This window comes from Thalassophryne amazonica, chromosome 8, assembly GCF_902500255.1.
Source record: "Thalassophryne amazonica chromosome 8, fThaAma1.1, whole genome shotgun sequence".
Classification (NCBI taxonomy): Eukaryota; Metazoa; Chordata; class Actinopteri; order Batrachoidiformes; family Batrachoididae; genus Thalassophryne; species Thalassophryne amazonica.
In genome coordinates, this window is record NC_047110.1 from 64,048,938 (window position 1) to 64,069,295 (window position 20,358).

General features: G+C 41.3%; 1 protein-coding gene across 1 annotated transcript in view; it reads left to right on the top strand.

Annotated features, from left to right (window-relative positions):
* The first annotated feature begins 1,536 nt into the window (after positions 1-1,536).
* Positions 1,537-20,358, top strand: part of tmem266 (transmembrane protein 266) — a 92,384-nt gene continuing 73,562 nt past the window's right edge. The window contains exons 1-3 of the mRNA XM_034176500.1: positions 1,537-1,623; positions 1,805-2,111; positions 10,398-10,508. Coding sequence (XP_034032391.1) covers positions 10,495-10,508 — 14 coding nt within the window. The 5' untranslated portion in view covers positions 1,537-1,623; positions 1,805-2,111; positions 10,398-10,494. The remainder of the gene's footprint in view (positions 1,624-1,804; positions 2,112-10,397; positions 10,509-20,358) is intronic.

Below are 20,358 nucleotides of genomic sequence, written 5' to 3' on the forward strand. Positions count from 1 at the left end.
GAAGGTTGGAGATTGGCCTATAATTAGCTAAGATAGCTGGGTCAAGTGATGGCTTTTTAAGTAATGGTTTAATTACTGCCACCTTAAAAGCCTGTGGTACATAGCCAACTAACAAAGATAGATTGATCATATTTAAGACGAAGCATTAATAATGGTAGGGCTTCCTTGAGCAGCCTGGTAGGAATGGGTCTAATAGACATGTTGATGGTTGGAGGAAGGTAACTAACGAAACTAACTCAGAACAATCGGAGAGAAAGAGTCTAACCAAATACCGGATCACTTGAAAGCAGCCAAAGAGAACGCTATGTTCTTTGGGATGGTTATGAGTAATTTTTTCTCTAATAGTTAAAATTTTATTAGCAAAGAAAGTCATGAAGTCATTACTAGTTAAAGTTAAAGGAATCCTCGGCTCAATAGAGCCCTGACTCTTTGTCAGCCTGGCTACAGTGCTGAAAAGAAACCCGGGGTTGTTTTTATTTTCTTCAATTAGTTATGAGTAGTAAGATGTCCTAGCTTTACAGAGGGCTTTTTTATAGAGCAACAGACTCTTTTTCCAGGCTAAGTGAAGATCTTCTAAATTAGTGAGACACCATTTCCTCTCCAACTATGGTTATCTGCTTTAAGCTGCGAGTTTGTGAGTTATACCATGGAGGTCAGGCACTTCTGATTTAAGGCTCTCTTTTTCAGAGGAGCTACAGCATCCAAATTTGTGCTCAATGAGGATTATAAAACTATTGACGAGATAATCTATCTCACTTACAGAGTTTAGGTAGCTACTCTGCCCTGTGTTGGTATATGGCATTGGAGAACATAAAGAAGGAAGAATAAGAACATAACGAAGAAACAATAAGATCAACTTTATTTATCTCAAAGAAATTATAACAAATGATGTTGAAAATATTACCAAATGAAATGAGGTGGACGATACAAAGCATGAAATATCTTGAGTGTCTACAACGAAACAGAAGTACATCCAAGAATCACTGTGGGTTTCTTTTATTTGCATTTTTCATATCATCCTGTTTTTCTGATTAATGAGTGTATCAGGAAATTGGTTTGTATTGTATGAGTACTTTTTATTATCTGCATGTATTTTCCAGGAGTTTGATTAGCATTTTGTGTTTCAGGGTACTTGTCTTTGTGCAAGATACTTCATCTTCATCGTCTCAGTCCATTTGTAAACGTTACCAGCATTTGGCTGTGATAAGAAATGTAGAATCGTACCCAGTTCACACTGTGGACTTGATTGGATTCTATAGAATTGACCTCAATCTGTATTTATAGGGCAGTACAGATGGGACTATTTGTTTTATTTGAAACGAGGTTAATTTGTTTCCTTAATAAATAAATAAATGTTATTCATTCATTCTTTTTTATCAGAAGTGATTCAATAATTGAAATTGTATTGTAGGTCTAATTATTAATAATAAAGTGTGAGGCATAGTGCTGTAGCTCGTAGTGTCATTTTATGGAATCGAATCATTTGTGCACGTACGCCGAAGACACTGACATACTTTTATTTATTTATTTATTTATTTTGGTGGGTTGTTATCGCGAGGAACTCTGAAGCTCAAGAGATGAAGTGAAGCGATAGTTGATTTTCTTCGTCGACGTTTGCAGAGGGTGCCACACAAAGAAGGGCGTGCGGGGTTTTCGGGGCTCAGCATGAGCTATATTTAGGCTTTATTTTTATTAGTATTATTGTTGTTGTTGTTGTTGTGATGCGTGTGTGGCTGTTCTGAATGCAGCGTGTCGTTGTCCGTGTTGACGGCGCAGATCGTCACACCTCCTGCAGGAGCCGCAGCTGCTGCTGGAATCCCGTTTTCAGCACCTGGACAGCTCCCGCTCGCTGAGGTGAAGCGCCGCGCCGCCGCTCTCCGCTGACTCGGAGACCACTAAACGATGGTGCTGTGGCTCCGGAGGAGGCGCTGCCGTCGTGCGCTGTCTTCTGAGTGTCGATACAGCTGCTTGGCCAACGCATTATTGAGGACAATCGCAGCCTGCACACAGCAACATCCTGATCATCGTCATCATTATTCTCATTATCATCAGTGCCAAGGCAAAGGAGTCACGACCGCTCTTTACACAATGTAGAACCGGAAAAACAAAAGGTTGGTGTTCTGTTGATTTGAATCAGATTGTTGCCAAAGCCTGCCCGCCTTTCAGGACCATAACTGGGAAGTTGTTGCGAATCCATCTTGATTATGTTAAATGAGGAATATGGGACTTAATGGTGCTGATGCATGAAACTAAACTGTAAGAATTTCTCTCTACTTAGACAAACGTTTCTTATAAAGCGCTTGCAGCAGTCATATCTGGCAACTCAAGATCCTGAAAGCTAATCTTCGTGATGCTCGAATGTAGAAATACTACCTCCAGTTAAAAAGAACCTGGGCTTCAAATGCCTTTATGGTTAAGATCAACAGAATCAATCAATCAATCAATTTTTTATATAGCGCCAAATCACAACAAACAGTTGCCCCAGGCGCTTTATATTGTAAGGCAAGGCCATACAATAATTATGTAAAACCCCAACGGTCAAAACGACCCCCTGTGAGCAAGCACTTGGCTACAGTGGGAAGGAAAAACTCCCTTTTAACAGGAAGAAACCTCCAGCAGAACCAGGCTCAGGGAGGGGCAGTCTTCTGCTGGGACTGGTTGGGGCTGAGGGAGAGAACCAGGAAAAAGACATGCTGTGGAGGGGAGCAGAGATCGATCAGTAATGATTAAATGCAGAGTGGTGCATACAGAGCAAAAAGAGAAAGAAACAGTGCATCATGGGAACCCCCCAGCAGTCTACGTCTATAGCAGCATAACTAAGGGATGGTTCAGGGTCACCTGATCCAGCCCTAACTATAAGCTTTAGCAAAAAGGAAGTTTTAAGCCTAATCTTAAAAGTAGAGAGGGTGTCTGTCTCCCTGATCTGAATTGGGAGCTGGTTCCACAGGAGAGGAGCCTGAAAGCTGAAGGCTCTGCCTCCCATTCCACTCTTACAAACCCTAGGAACTACAAGTAAGCCTGCAGTCTGAGAGCGAAGCGCTCTATTGGGGTGATATGGTACTACGAGGTCCCTAAGATAAGATGGGACCTGATTATTCAAAACCTTATAAGTAAGAAGAAGAATTTTAAATTCTATTCTAGAATTAACAGGAAGCCAATGAAGAGAGGCCAATATGGGTGAGATATGCTCTCTCCTTCTAGTCTCCGTCAGTACTCTAGCTGCAGCATTTTGAATTAACTGAAGGCTTTTTAGGGAACTTTTAGGACAACCTGATAATAATGAATTACAATAGTCCAGCCTAGAGGAAATAAATGCATGAATTAGTTTTTCAGCATCACTCTGAGACAAGACCTTTCTGATTTTAGAGATATTGCGTAAATACAAAAAAGCAGTCCTACATATTTGTTTAATATACGCTTTGAATGACATATCCTGATCAAAAATGACTCCAAGATTTCTCACAGTATTACTAGAGGTTAGGGTAATGCCATCCAGAGTAAGGATCTGGTTAGACACCATGTTTCTAAGATTTGTGGGGCCAAGTACAGTAACTTCAGTTTTATCTGAGTTTAAAAGCAGGAAATTAGAGGTCATCCATGTCTTTATGTCTGTAAGACAATCCTGCAGTTTAGCTAATTGGTGTGTGTCCTCTGGCTTCATGGATAGATAAAGCTGGGTATCATCTGCGTAACAATGAAAATTTAAGCAATACCATCTAATAATACTGCCTAAGGGAAGCATGTATAAAGTGAATAAATTGGTCCTAGCACAGAACCTTGTGGAACTCCATAATTAACTTAGTCTGTGAAGAAGATTCCCCATTTACATGAACAAATTGTAATCTATTAGACAAATATGATTCAAACCACCGCAGCGCAGTGCCTTTAATACCTATGGCATGCTCTAATCTCTGTAATAAAATTTTATGGTCAACAGTATCAAAAGCAGCACTGAGGTCTAACAGAACAAGCACAGAGATGAGTCCACTGTCCGAGGCCATAAGAAGATCATTTGTAACCTTCACTAATGCTGTTTCTGTACTATGATGAATTCTAAAACCTGACTGAAACTCTTCAAATAGACCATTCCTCTGCAGATGATCAGTTAGCTGTTTTACAACTACCCTTTCAAGAATTTTGAGAGAAAAGGAAGGTTGGAGATTGGCCTATAATTAGCTAAGATAGCTGGGTCAAGTGATGGCTTTTTAAGTAATGGTTTAATTACTGCCACCTTAAAAGCCTGTGGTACATAGCCAACTAACAAAGATAGATTGATCATATTTAAGATCGAAGCATTAAATAATGGTAGGGCTTCCTGAGCAGCCTGGTAGGAATGGGGTCTAATAAACATGTTGATGGTTTGGATGAAGTAACTAATGAAAATAACTCAGACAGAACAATCGGAGAGAAAGAGTCTAACCAAATACCGGCATCACTGAAAGCAGCCAAAGATAACGATACGTCTTTGGGATGGTTATGAGTAATTTTTTCTCTAATAGTTAAAATTTTGTTCGCAAAGAAAGTCATGAAGTCATTACTAGTTAAAGTTAATGGAATACTCAGCTCAATAGAGCTCTGACTCTTTGTCAGCCTGGCTACAGTGCTGAAAAGAAACCTGGGGTTGTTCTTATTTTCTTCAATTAGTGATGAGTAGAAAGATGTCCTAGCTTTACGGAGGGCTTTTTTTTATAGAGCAACAGACTCTTTTTCCAGGCTAAGTGAAGATCTTCTAAATTAGTGAGACGCCATTTCCTCTCCAACTTACGGGTTATCTGCTTTAAGCTACGAGTTTGTGAGTTATACCACGGAGTCAGACACTTCTGATTTAAAGCTCTCTTTTTCAGAGGAGCTACAGCATCCAAAGTTGTCTTCAATGAGGATGTAAAACTATTGACGAGATACTCTATCTCCCTTACAGAGTTTAGGTAGCTACTCTGCACTGTGTTGGTATATGGCATTAGAGAACATAAAGAAGGAATCATATCCTTAAACCTAGTTACAGCGCCTTCTGAAAGACTTCTAGTGTAATGAAACTTATTTCCCACTGCTGGGTAGTCCATCAGAGTAAATGTAAATGTTATTAAGAAATGATCAGACAGAAGGGAAGTTTTCAGGGAATACTGTTAAGTCTTCTATTTCCATACCATAAGTCAGAACAAGATCTAAGATATGATTAAAGTGGTGGGTGGACTCATTTACTTTTTGAGCAAAGCCAATAGAGTCTAATAATAGATTAAATGCAGTGTTGAGGCTGTCATTCTCAGCATCTGTGTGGATGTTAAAATCGCCCACTATAATTATCTTATCTGAGCTAAGCACTAAGTCAGACAAAAGGTCTGAAAATTCACAGAGAAACTCACAGTAATGACCAGGTGGACGATAGATAATAACAAATAAAACTGGTTTTTGGGACTTCCAATTTGGATGGACAAGACTAAGAGACAAGCTTCAAATGAATTAAAGCTCTGTCTGGGTTTTTGATTAATTAATAAGCTGGAATGGAAGATTGCTGCTAATCCTCCGCCCCGGCCCATGCTACGAGCATTCTGACAGTTAGTGTGACTCGGGGGTGTTGACTCATTTAAACTAACATATTCATCCTGCTGTAACCAGGTTTCTGTAAGGCAGAATAAATCAATATGTTGATCAATTATTATATAATTTACTAACAGGGACTTAGAAGAGAGAGACCTAATGTTTAACAGACCACATTTAACTGTTTTAGTCTGTGGTGCAGTTGAAGGTGCTATATTATTTTTTCTTTTGAATTTTATGCTTAAATAGATTTTTGCTGGTTATTGGTAGTCTGGGAGCAGGCACCGTCTCTACAGCGATGGGGTAATGAGGGAATGGCAGGGGGAGAGAAGCTGCAGAGAGGTGTGTAAGACTACAACTCTGCTTCCTGGTCCCAACCCTGGATAGCACTAATGCACATGATGCTGAGGTGGTCTTCCTGGGCTTTATATTCGTTTGATAAAATAAAGTCTACAAAATTAAAATAATCAGCCAGTGCTGCTGTGGGTACATTTTCCTGAAAATATATTAAAGATCACATTTTTAGGCTACTGCACTTGAATGACTTCACCTGATTTATTTTCTCAGGAAAAAGCAGTGCTGTGCTTCATTGCTGATTCTTCACACAACACAAGCTTTTTTCTGCACCTGGATCACAGATGACTGTGTCAGCCAAAGACCGACTGAGGGCTGTGGGTAGTGGGATTCAAATTTACAGTTCTTCCAGATTGGGCACAGTGGCAAAAACTGAGGCCTGTTGAACATTTCAAATGTCTAGAAAACTAAGCACTTTCTTCAGAAAAATTACTGAATGTTCAAAACACTAAATTAAAAAAAGTGATTCAGAACACAGTTTTCTGTTTCAAAACTACAAAAGTGACATGTTGTGCCCATTACAGATTTTTCAGTTGAGTAAATAATTCACAGTTTAAAAATGACTGAAAAATCTTCTGAAGCAATTGTTTCACAAAACAAGTCACTGTTTTAAAATGTTAGTTAATGAAACAATAGAAAAATGGTTCAGTGTTCGAAATAGCTGAAAATATGACCAGTCGTTCTTACTGTGTTTTGTACAGTAACACTTCCTCTAACCTTAGTGACATGAAATTTGGGGTTCCACAGGGGTCTGTCTTAGGCTCCCTGCTTTTCTCCCTTTATATAGCACTCCTTGGGCACATATTGCTGCCTTTTGGGATTACCTTTCACCGCTATGCTGATGATACTCAGTTATACATGCCGATAACTGCTGGTAATCTCATTCACATAAAATCCTTAGAAGATTCCCTTGCATCAGTGAGAAGTTCGATGTCTAGAAACTTCCTACTTTTAAACTCTGATAAGACTGAAATGATGGTTCTTGGTCTAGTGAGACATCAGCATCAAGTTGACCAGTTAACGCTTAACCTAGACATGTGTCATACATCGCACTGACAAAGTGAGGAACCTTGGGGTAATTTTTGATCCTACATTGTCCTTTCACGTCCACATTAGAAATATTACCAGGACTGCTTTCTTCCACCTGCGAAATAAAGCAAAGATTCGTCCCATCCTGTCTGTGGCTGATGCTGAGACCCTCATCCATGTGTTTATCTCTTCTAGATTGGACTACTGCAATGTTCTATTTTCTGGTTTACCGCAGTCCAGCATTAGGGCTCTCCAGTTGAAAATGCTGCAGCCAAAATACTCAAGCTTGCTTGCAATATAGCAGTGGAGCAGGTTACTTAGTGGATAAGGAGCTGGCCTGCCAATATGTAGACCTGGGTATGAATCTTGCTCATGCTGCCTTTGTCCTTGGGCAAGACACTTAATTTACATTGTCTCAGTCCACCCAGCTGTAAAAACAGGTGGGGAGGTAAATGTGAAGTATCTTTATAAAGCACCTTGAGCATCGGCGAGATAGAACAGTGCTATAGTGTATATATACAGTGTATAGTATGTCACAGTATACAAATAAGGAATGTTCATGAGTGCAATGGTAAGAATATTTAATGAGATGAAAGATGGAATGTTCCATCTTTGACTGAATTAAATATTCTTTGAAAAAAACATTCATTATTTGTTTTATATAAAGCCTAACAATCCTGACAATGTAGTCCATACCCGATGCTGTGTACTCACTTCTTCGTGTACAGACTGCTGTCTGTTTTCCTCAGTCCAGCGAAAAATTGTGACAGAAAATTATAGAGCTCTTAATCCGACAGCAATTGTACTTCAGGTAGAGACATCCCAGCGAATACTCCAAATGCCTCCAGATGGCTTACAGTGTAATCAGTTTGTTTATTTTATGTTAGAAGAATGAGCACAGTTAATAAAACAACCCTCACTATGTTTGTTTTTAAGCTAAGCGCTGTCACCACTAGTGTGAGCGTGTGCGGTGGTGGCGCCGTGCAATGGTACAAAACATATTGAACCAAATTTGCATAGTCAGTGGAGCACAATAATACAAATGATCCATATCACATGACATACAAACCACCAATCAAATGACAAGGATCTATTCAGGTGTTATATAAATACTAAAGAAGCATTTAGTAGCAGTTGAATAGTGTGCTACACTACACAAATCTAAACTACATTCTCCAGTGATGCAGCTGGGCTCTGTTAATCAAAGAACTACTTGTCAAAGAAGATGATGTACTTAATCTGTGGTTAATATATACCATCACAAAAAACGCTGGGGCACAAAATCATTTCGTGACGGGGGCACAAAATGCGTGGTAACTCTGGTGGGGGTTATGGTTAGGCTTAGAGGAAGGGAGACACTTACATTATGCATATTGTTAGAGTTAGGAGAAGGGATAATTTTAGAAATAGTAAAATAAAAAACCGCATCACGAAAATGTCACTCAAATAAAAAGTGTGAGATTGGGCTGTGAAAATGATAGCAGCATCCAAGGAGCCAGGGCTTTGTATGAGTACACATCAGGAGCCATTTAAAAAAGTATACCATTGAATATGACACACGATGGCACATGGTGGCGGTGGTGTAATGTGTCAGAATCATATTCTTACTCCTTGCTCCCTTACTTCCAGTATCTACTACAGTAATGTTTGGGTAGTATGTATGTACTAACCAAGAGTAAGCACACACTAATTATTTGGATGCAGGGAGTGTTTTGCAATGTTCAACACACTAAATAGGACAGCATTGCTTTAGACGTTTATTTATTGATTTGTAAATTTGAAATGCTTGAAACACTACATTGCTGACATATACCAGTGTAGAATCCACACTTTGATAAATGATTTGCATGTTTGAAAGACCCAAAGCAGAAATTACTTCAGAAAAAAACTCTTATATGAAACACTTTAATTAAATTAAACAGATTCAGGGTTTTGAAACATTGCAAACACTGAATGAAGCATTTGCTTCAGAAAAAGACTTGGGGCCTCATTTATTAAAAGTTTGCATGTGTAAAAACATGCACATACACCATGGCACTCACAAATACACCTGAATGCTGAGTTGCTAACAGTGCGCACAGGACTGCTTCTATCAAATGCACAAAATAGCTCATATTGTCCATTTAGTGCACTTGCCTTTATGAATATGCAATTTGGGGTTTGTCCACCCAAGTACGCAAATTCTGGGAGGGAACATGCAAATACCTCATCACAGGTTTGCACATGCAGCATGATTTGTCAAGGTCAAAAGGAAATTTAGCATGTGCTGATAGCATCTGTATTTTGTGCATTTGAAAGTTTGGTGTTAGCTTTGAATAGCTGCTGTTCCAGCACAGAGGCTGCACAGAATTTAAAAAAACAAATCATTCATTGTAAATGTCTGGCATATTTAACTTTACTTTGCGCTTGTTTCTTTAGGAATAAATGTTTCCATGCGTAACAGGTGGACCACACAGAGACATACATATCAAACATCTCTCTCTCATCCGCTGGCTATTACAACAAAAAAACAAACATTTAAAAAAATAACAGTTTCCTATGTCAGATATTTAATTTGTGTTCCATCCATGGTATCTTTGCAAACTGGTTACTAATTATGCTGCATTCTGCCATTGGAAGGCAGAGGACTGTGTGCACATTTGTCTGTGTGCATTTCGCCGGCAGAATGCAGCATAATCAATTAATGGAAATTGTTTTTCTTTCTTTCTTTCTTTTTAAGTTGCCAGTACACAAATACACTCAGTTATGCAGCAGAATTCGTGCATAAGGAAAGGACCTAGCTGCAAGTGGCTTATTTAATTTCATTTTGGGCTTACGGTCATTAACACAGGTAAAATCCATATTCACATACCGCTGTCCACCTCATGTTTCCACATACTATCAATTGCACATTTGCTCTTAGTAAATCACCCGCAAAATTGTCTCCATCCCAAGACACAAATGTTTGGAGTGCCCACGCAATTTAGCACTCATTATCTGGAATCTTAGTAAATCTTAGTGTTTTAAAATGGTCACAACACTATAACCGTGAAATGTATTGGACTGCTGGACACCCACCAAAATGAATTTCTGTTGTAAACATTGAAGGTATGTTAATTTATGCACAGCAAACGTGTGATCAGTTTTTCCACTAAAACTTAATTTGTCCATTGTTGACTTGCAGTTGCACAATACTGAGAAAAATTAGAGAAAAAGCAGGGAGGAGGTGTTTGTGACTTTCCTGCCTGGTGCTGTCACGTTCCTGCGAAGCAGCTGGCGTGAGCATTAACTGGTCACACTTGGACATGAATGACTCCGTATCCTCTGGCACAAAGAGCTTGCATCCTGCTTTATACTTGCTATGCAAGAGGGGTGATGGTCCTCAGCTGCTGATTCACAGAGCAGTGTGTATATCATCCATTATAGTTTTCTGATTAAACACAGTCCAGCCAAAGTTGTTTTGGGTTGCTGATTTTCTCTGTGTTTGTTTTTCACCACAGGTGTGGTCGCAGCCGGGTCTCTGCAGTGGTGAAATTACATTTCGCACTTTGGGATAATTTTGGTGTGGACGTCCATCTGCAGCCACAAAACCTTAACATGAGCACCCCGCAGTAAGTACAGCACTAGCTGTAACTGTGTTGAGAGTGTAAAAATCATAAGTCCCTGTTTATGATCACCAGGTAAGCTGCTTTTGGTGACCGGTCATCTCGCTCCTCCTTAGTCTTCTCTTAGTATTCAGGAGAGTTGTTCACTTGTCATCTTCTCTTATTAATAATTACTCTGCGTGTGGTCGCTCAGACAGGCCCTGCATTCTGATGATACCTCGAGCTGAGAAATGGGAAGGGGGGGGCGGGGGGTGGAGGAGTGGAATGGAGTGGAGTTAGGAGTGAATGCAAAATGGGTTCAGGCAGCTGCATCTTCTAGTTAAAGGCACAGCATGCTGCTTCCAACACAGAACCATGTCTGTGCCTCTGACTACTGGGCTGAAATGCTGGAGTAGCACATTTGACGGTTGATTACAAGCCCATTTGCAGGGCAATGTTCAAGCAAACCCTCTGAACGCAGATGATGGAGAGACCATGTAGACTGGTTAGCAGTGCAAAAACTTGATTTAAAGCTGCAGATGACTTTGGCTTCCAGTGAAGTGACGATTATACAGAAATTATCCTCTCTAGCTCTTTTTCTGTGTGTGTGTGTGGTGTGTGTGTGTGTGTGTGTGTGTGTGTGTGTGTGTGGTGTGTGTGTGTGTGTGTGTGTGTGTGTGTGTGTGTGTGTGTGTGTGTGTGTGTGTGTGTGTGTGTGTGTGTGTGTGCGTTAGCACAGGGAGGTGGGATGGCGAATCTATTAGATACTATATATTATTATATTATTATATATTATATATTTACTGAATCCTCTGTGGACCTGCGTGTTCTACTCAGGATCAAGTGTTGTACACTGACCCCCAGATTGTTAATCAGATTTTAAAGGGTTTTTTTTTCCTGTGGCTCAGAAGTGGTTTTCAGACAGGGAACAGATTTCCACGTTTAGCTTGTGTTGCTGTTTATACCGAACATTTATACTTTAGCATGACGCATTTGATAGGCTGTATTAAAGAAGTTTAAATCAGACGTTCATGCGGACAACGGTTAACAGCAAATGGTGGAATGCATCATGATTAATGTTTAGGTTAACCATTAGTATGACTGTTCACATCAACAGATTTTGCCATAATTTACGGTTAGCAACTTAAGTGCTTAGCATCATGGTTAGAGTTTTTATTTGTCTCCCATAATCCATGTGGGAATGCCCCACTGTGTGCAGCTCATCAGGCGTGTCTCATTGACCCAGCACAAGTCTGCATCTGTTACATGTGTTACAAACATCTAAGTTTGAAATTGAAGGGGTAATGATGAATGTCATCAGTGCATATGCCCCACTGGTAGGTTGAGAGATGAAGAAGAAAGATTTCTGGAGTGAGTTAAATGAGGTAGCATAGAGTGTATCCAAGCATGAAAGAGTGGTGGTTGGAGTGGACTTCAATGGACATCTTGGTGAAAGAAACAGATAATGAGGAAGTAATGTGTAGTTATGGCATCAAGGAGAGGAATGTGGAATGGAATGGTGGTAGATTTTGTAAAAAGGATGGCCATGGCTGTTGTGAATACTTATTTTAAGACAAAGGAGGAGCAAAAGGTGACATAAAATAAAATAGTAAAAGTAAAATAGTAAAAACATAAAAGTGGAGAAAGGTGTACAGAGTTAGGTTGCATTCTATGTAGGATATGCAACCTGAAAGAAATTGAAAACTGTCAGGTCTCCAAGGACCCGAGGATGATGGAAGGTGAAGGAGGTAGACCGTTGTGTGAAAAATAGGGAGGAGGTGAGATAGGTCCTGAATGGAGGTGAAGGTCTATAGTGACAACTGGAAAAGTACTACAGATGTGGTGTGGGAGGCAGCTAGGAAAGGGCTGGGTGTGTCATCTAGACAGAGGAAGGAAGACAAGCAGACGTGATGTTGAAATGATGTTCAGGAAAATGCAGTGTGGTGCAGTGAATGGAGCGTCAGTGCACAGCCATTCTCAGATCTCCCCAGAGATGATTAAACAGATTTAGGTCTGGGCTCTGGCTGAGCCACTTGAGGACCTTCACAGAGTTGTCCTGAAGCCACTCCTGTGATATCTTGTCTGTGTGTCATTGTGGGTCATTGTCCTGCAGAGAGATGAACCGTCATCCCAGTCTGAGGTCAAGAGCACTCTGGAGCAGGTTTTCATTCAGGATGTCTCTGTACATTGCTGCATTCATCTTTCCCTAAATCCTGACTAATCTCCTAGTTCCTGCTGCTGATAAACATCCCCACAGCCTGATGCTGCCACCACCATGCTTCACTGTAGGGATGGTGCCTGGTTTCCTCCAAACATGACGCCTGGCATGCATACCAAAGAGATCAAAGTTTGTCTCATCAGTTGAGAGAATTTTGTTTCTCATGGTATTAAGAGGTATTAAGAAGATATGTGAGTAGCAGTATTGTTTTATGCCAAAACAAAGAACAGTACAAATGCAATGTTTGTGCTGAGAGTGCTGATGGAGAAGTATAGAGAAGACCAAAAGGAGTTGCATTGTGTGTTTGTGGATTCACAGAAAACTTGTGACAGGGCACTAAGAGAAGAGTTGTGATATTGTATGAGGATGTCTGGAGTGCCAGAGAAATATGTGAGAGTGGTGCAGGACATGAACAAGGACTGTGTGATGTGCAGTAGGAATGACTGATGCATTCAAAGTGGCGGTGAGATTACATCAAGGATCGGCTCTGAGCCCTTTCTTATTTGCAATGGTGATGGACAGATTGATAGACAATATCAGACAGGAGTCTCCATAGATTCTGATGTTTGCAGGTGACATTGTGATCTGTAGTAAGAGAAGAGAGCACATTGAGACGAGCCTGGAGAGGTGGAGAGACACTCTGGAGAGGAGGGGAATGAAAGTCAGTCGGAACAAGACAGAGTATGTGTGTGAATGGTGGGAGGGGGCACAGTGGAATAGCCGGGTTACACATAGTAGAGGTGGTGAAGGTAGATGAGTTTAAATACTTGGGGTCAACAATTCAAAGTAATGGAGAGTGTGGTTGAGAGGTCAAGAAGAGAGTGTATTCACGGTGGAGAAGGAAAAGTTTGTAAGACTCTCATGAGACCAGGTATGTTGTTCGGCTTAGAGGGAGTGATGCTTACAAGAAGACAGGTGGCGGAACTGAAGATGCTGCGACTTTCTTTGGCAGTGACTGAGATGGACAGGATTAGGAATTAACATATCAGAGGGACATCACAGGTAGGACAGTTTGGAGACAAAGTCAAGGAGGCAAGATTGAGATTATTTGGACATGTGCAGAGGACAGACAAGGGATAGGGAGAAGGATGTTGAGGATGGAGCCACCAGGCAAGAGGAGAAGAGGGAGGTCAAAGAGAAGCTTTACGTATGTGGTGAGGGAGGACAAGCAAGTGGTTTGTGCGACAGAGTAAAATGCAGAGGACAGGGTGAGATGGAGATGGATGATCTGCTGTGGTGAACCCTAATGGGAACAGTCAAAGAAGAAGATTTAAATGTTAAATGTAGCTTAAAAATCAGCTTTGTGCAATATGACCCCTTTCATGAAACAACAGCATTTATTTTATGTTAGTGCTTTTCTTGCCTGCACACTTCAGATCTTCCCGTTTGCTATACATTTATAGAGCACACTCCACACACCCCAGAGCAACCTAGTGGCTTGGAAACGGGTCACCTAACATTTTGTGTAAAGCTCCAAAGTGTCACGCGGCTCAGTGTGATGCTGCTTCTAATTTTCTCAGTATAATGACGCCGCTCTCTCCAGTCACTGGAATAATGTCTCCTGATTAGCGGGGCACCACTTAAACACATACTGACTGTGCTTATTTCAGCATACAAGTGTCGAAATAATCTCTGCTGAGAGAAACTGCAGTAGTTTTATGCTCATTGATATGTTGATAGGAATATAGTTTGTTGATAAATGTCTTATTTTCTCTGGTGTTACAAAGGAACATTATTGTCTTTATAAAAATCCATTTCCCCCCCCTGAAGCCGTCTGAATAAAGTGTACTGCAATTCCTGAGCATGGTTATATTTTTTTGCATATGAAGCTTGTCAGATGTCATGTTTGTTATTGTTATTTTGTTGTTTTATTGTCACAGAGTTATTAAAATATGTTATTTAAAGGTGAACCACAGCATTTTTCAACCTGGGCCCTGTTTTTAATTGTTTTGGGGTTCATCTTTTCACTTGGGTCAAAAACTATTTTAATTCTCCCTACCGGATATGATTTGCCTTATTTTGAAGTAATTCGGGGCTTCAGTAATATTTAATACCATTATCACAGGAGGTTGGTGCAGATAGGTGTGTTCAGTTAATGCCACACTTCAAAAAATGAGTTTGACCTTTCAAGGCCACTCAGGGTCATGTGTTCAAAGTGAAGGTGATATATGATCTTCTATTAGTGCTTAATAGGGACCAAACTGTAACCAATTATCTGAAATAGATATTATACATGGGTTTGATCTTTCAGGATAACTCAAGGTCAGAGGGCTGTGGACGTTTAGAGAGGGACAGGAAGATACTTAACAGACTCATCAGAAGGGCTGGCTCTGTCCTGGACTGTACTCTGGATCCCAAAGAGGTGATGGGTGACAGGAGGATGTTAGCGAAGCTGACATCAATTATGGACAACCCCTCTCACCCATTACATGAGACTGTGGGGGCCTTAAGCAGCTCCTTTAGTTATGGCCCCTTCACACATAGTGCGAAGTTTCGACGGCATTTGGACGAAAATGGCAAAACAGCGGAACAATTCGAAATTAGCGCACGAAACATCGCACAGGAAACATTGCGCCAACGGGCAGGTGTGCATGAACCCGGTATGAAAGTTCATACATGCACCGGTGTCCATCACGCAGGAACAGTGTCAGGTGCACCACATCACGCCACTTATGTAGAATAAATAAAAAAATAAATAAAAAACAGCCGGTACCTGTGGGACCACATTGCATCACTTATGTAGAAAAAAAAAAAAACACACCACCCGGGATGCAAACTCGCACCTTTCAAAACCTCTGATTCCCAGTCAGAGTTTACCACTGAGCTTACAGAGCTGTTCTTTGAAAGCTGTGAGAAGCTGCCTCATATCAGGAAGGACATGGAAGTATTACAAAAAAAATTTAAATCCTACATCATATAAAAACACCGCATTTATCAAGCGAGCAATACAAATATGATCTGTCTCTTCCTCTGGTGATGACCTATGGTCACAGACATACAGTCATGAAATGACATGAATGAGAAGCAGTGTGCTCCGATGTCCACATCTACTGGTCAGGTATATCCAGTCGGCCGCGCGCGCATTCTGCCCGACACGTGTGTCTTGTGGATGGCACGCCACAGTACAGACACCATGTCATGTGGAACAGAACTCACGTGGGTGACGTGAAGGTCAGATTGCATACTGCGTGTTCTGGTCTGACGGTCCGTTTCAACCTGGGAGCTGTCAGTGTCTGCTCCATGCACGTGCTCGCTTGCTGCAGCTTGTCACCACCACGGCAATATCTTTTGATTTATGTTTATGTAAATACAGCAATCAGACACACGCACCTCACAGTAGACAGTTGTTAGTCCATGACTGTCCAAACACAGTACGTGTTGTGTAGCTGGAATGACCAGAATGACAGATCACCACAGCTGCTTCTGTTGGAAGCCATGCCTCCCATGAGTAGAGCGCACACACCCACATGTCATTATGTGTTTGCAAAGTCACACTCGTAGGGAACTTGGACAAATTTTACAGCAGTATGACAGTGGTCGTCTGTAGTCTGTTGTCGTGTGAAAAGTGTGACTGGCCACACATTTTCTAAGTGCCATGCGAGCGGTGTCAGATGTTTGTGCGTGTCACCTGGAATTTGGCCGGTACCTGCCGCAAGAGGGTGCAATGTGTTTGCACAGTGCACACTTTATCTTTCAGGTGCTTGTGTGCACAAATAGTTGTAGCAACAGGTGTATAAGGCATTGGAGGCAGGGACAACATTACACGGTTTGCCCACGATTCCTGCGTCATGCGCACTAAGTGTGCATTTCATTCAAACTTTGCACTATGTGTGAAGGGGCCCTAACAGATGGCTGCACCCTTGTTGCAATACAGAACACATCTGCAGGTCATTTATTACAGCTGGTGTTAGACTGTATGACACCTCCTAGTGTTATACAGCTGATTTACACTATTATTCACTTCTACCTCCACAATTTCATTCACATTCACATCAGTGCAATTTATCCTGAGCAATAATTTTACTATATTTATAAATATTTACTTAAATCCTATTTTCACATAGTCTGTTCATATTACTATTTGTGCATTCACCAACAAACACTGCAATATATTTTAGTCACCTTTCTTTAATGTAATTTTTTTTTTTTTTTTTTGCACTGGCACTACTGTACATTGTAGTTTTATACTACTGCATTATTGTATGACTTTTGCTGCTGCAACAAGTGATTTTCCCTGTTGTGGGATCAGTAAAGCTTATCTTATTTTATCTTTGAGTCACATGTTAACGACCACACAGTGAATGTAACACCGGCCTTTAGAAGCTGCATTTTCTGCTGGAGAATCGAGCGTTTTTTGCTTCCTTCAGGTCTGAAACCACTGTTCTGCGTGCACCCTCTGTGTGTGTGCTGATTTCCCCACAGCTTTGCATGCTCTCTGTTAACCTTTTTGCTTCTTTATGTCATTGGCTAATATTGCACACAGCCCGTAGCGTGCTCGTGGCTGTCCTTGCCTGCATCGCTGAAGAGAGCACAATGGTCAGATGTGAAGCTTTCATCTCCTCCCCAGGATGAAAAAGCAGCCGTCCTGCCGGGCACCGAACATAAAGACTCCTGGATGTTTTGTGATTGTAAGAAAATATGATTTAGATGCACTGAACAGTTTGTGTCTGTCATCGCCGATTAATGTCCGTGTTGTGGTTAGTTGTAGCAGGTGTCATATCTGCAGATAACACTGCAATGTAAAGGCATGCTTTTTGGCCGGCGTGTTAATGTAGCATGCTTGACCCTCGAGCTAAACAACACATCACGCAGGAGTCTGCATAATGAAAGCATCAGATGTTCAATGAAGGGTCAGACGTTTATGTGTGTAGGCCTGTGTGCCACTCAAAGATTATCTCTGCTGGTGGACCATCAAAATTAATGTATAAAATAATGGGGTGGTTTAGGTGGTGGTTTCCTTAATATTCACATAATGTGTTTTCTCGACAGCTCCCGTGTTCTTTGGTACAAGTTTTACACTAGATGCCCTTACTGATGTAACTCTAGATTTACAAGGAGAGTGAGCAGGGGTGGACTTGAACCCAGGACCTTGTCCTAACCACTGCTTCTCCAATCTTGAATGCTAAGATACTGACATTTAAGCAGTGTATACTTTGCAAACAGCAGGGCACAGTTAAGCCAAGTCCTGGAACAGGCACTGCATAGTACCACATGCTGCTGCATCACCACACCACACAACTGTTCCAAGTCCCAGATGTCCCAAGTCTCAAAAGTAGCCATCTACTATCTGCCCTAACAAGTTGAAACGATGATGTTCCTGTCGCGGCTCGTCTTTTTGGTCTTCTCAGGATGTCGTCTTTTAGATAACACAAACTAATTGCAAGTGATATGCTAGAAAGAGGACACAACACTTTAGAATAATTCAGCCTTAAGCAAGATAAAATGCACAGAGTTTTTAAGTTTATTTAAGCCTTCGACACAAAGCTTAGACAAACTGAGTCCTCTAGAGAGACTGAATATGACAACCGCGCTCGTCTATTTATTGGAGACCCGCGGGCATCGCTCCTCCTTCGACTTTTTTATTTATTTCATTCCCAAGACATGGTTTTCTATTGGAAGCGTCCTCTAGTGAACCCTAAGCAGGTGTTAGGCCATTATTTGAATGTGACAAATGCTCCCATTAAAACATGAAGGATTTACAACTGATTTTTTTAAAAGACCTTCAGCCACAGGTGCAGCTGGCCTGAGGCCCCCTCCGCACGTGGCCTCAGCCACACGTGCAGCTGGCCTGAGGCCCCCGCACGTGGCCTGCGGGAAAGCACCTAAAAGGCCTTGGAAAGCCCCTGACAGACTAAATGACTAATGGAGCCCTTTTTTTGGGTTGAACACCTGCTAGTTCAACCAGAGGACATACAGTTCGGATCAGGACACTTGATAGTTCATCACAGTTCAAATATGGACCTAAAAATTCTTCTACAGTCCCTCCTCTGGGACTCGAAAGAGTCCCATTACATCAACTATACTCTTGGGTTGTTTACTGACAAGACATCCTCATTTGTGCATTGCAATAAAAAAGAAAAACACATCACTCGAGTTACTGATAACTCTGGTGCGGATATGAATATCAGTGATACTTCACACGGTAAATATATTGCAGTGCAGGTGAACCTACATACTAAGGCACAAGGTGAGCAATTAGCTGGATTATATCAACACAAGGTGACATTCAAACATTGAGTTTTGGTGTAATTCAAGGCACTTAAAATGGCCACATAAAACAAGTTACATCAACCTCTTAATCATGGCAAAGTAAAGGCTTCACATTGACATCAGTGCAACCAATCATCTTCTGGCATCTATTGACTCACTCAACCAGAGGCTCCAACCCATTATACTTGGTTCTACATATTATTTTGTTAAAGCGTCACACATTTATTATTTAAATGCATCAAATAACCCCTACGTTACCACTATTTAGTCAACCAATCAAGAAACTATTCTAAGGTTAGCGCAGCTATGTCTAGTTAAATGATAAACACAATAAATGGTTTCCCTTCATGTCCGTCCTTAAGTCATTTGCCTTAGTCAATCATATAATGGTTTTCATTATAGGCCATTTCTCAACATTCTCCACTTTGTTTTTCTTCTTTTTCAGCTTGTTTTCTAATGCCCTTTTTGGCCAGACGCCAAATTTAGGCGATGCATGTCTCTTGAGGCATGCTATAATTTAAGAAAAAGGGTGCATTTTTACTACTAAATCTACAAACACGCCGTGTAAGGGTCCCCTTTTTATAACTTTGCAATGTGATATCTATGTGTATGCATTTAGCTTTATCTGTGTTACGCAGATGATGGTAAGGACAGACATTTACCCAACTTTCGTTACTAACATATATCCTTCTTTGTTTTTAGTTACACTCAGATTTCTGAAACCAGTCCGCAATTCAAACTCAAGAACCAAGATCATAGTCCGTGTTCAGTGCCCTTACGTCAGTCCGCGCTCCTCAGCATTTACTCAGCATCTGAAGTTTTGGGAGAAGTTGGGGAACATGGGGAGGTTGGCCTTTCAGGGGTAGTGGGGGAAGGATCAGGAATTCTGGCTTTCAGACAGTCGTGCAGTTCTCTGATGGATCTTTCCAGCTCCTTGTGCTGCTTGGCCAGGTTGTACAGGGCCCCCAGAGAATTCTTGCCCACATTCAGGGTGGTGGTGGCCAGCCCTAGCTGTTCCCTTTCCATATGCTCCATCATGCAGGCTAGCATGTCCATACTAGACTGAAGACCACACAGTTGAGTATGGAGGCCCTCCTGAGCACAAGAGATGTTGGCATTGTCACGGTGTATCCTGAACAGGTATGCAGCTGTCTGACTTAGTTGTGGCATGATTTCCTCAAATAGCTCATGGGGAATGTGATTTGTGAGGGGCAGGAGCTGCTCCAAGGTTTTTGGAACAGACTCTTGTGGAAGACGAAGCTCTCGAACCAAGATTGCCATGTCCTGTGGGGTGACCATGACCAGATTAAGGTTGTGCAGTCCAGGGGACAGGAAGTACAAGGGGGAAGGCATTTCGTGTGTGGGGGGAGTATTGTTGATGTCGCACAGGCAAGTGGTTGGGACACTCTGGGCATTTAGTAGCCTGTACAAAGCTCCCCTCTGTCCTGG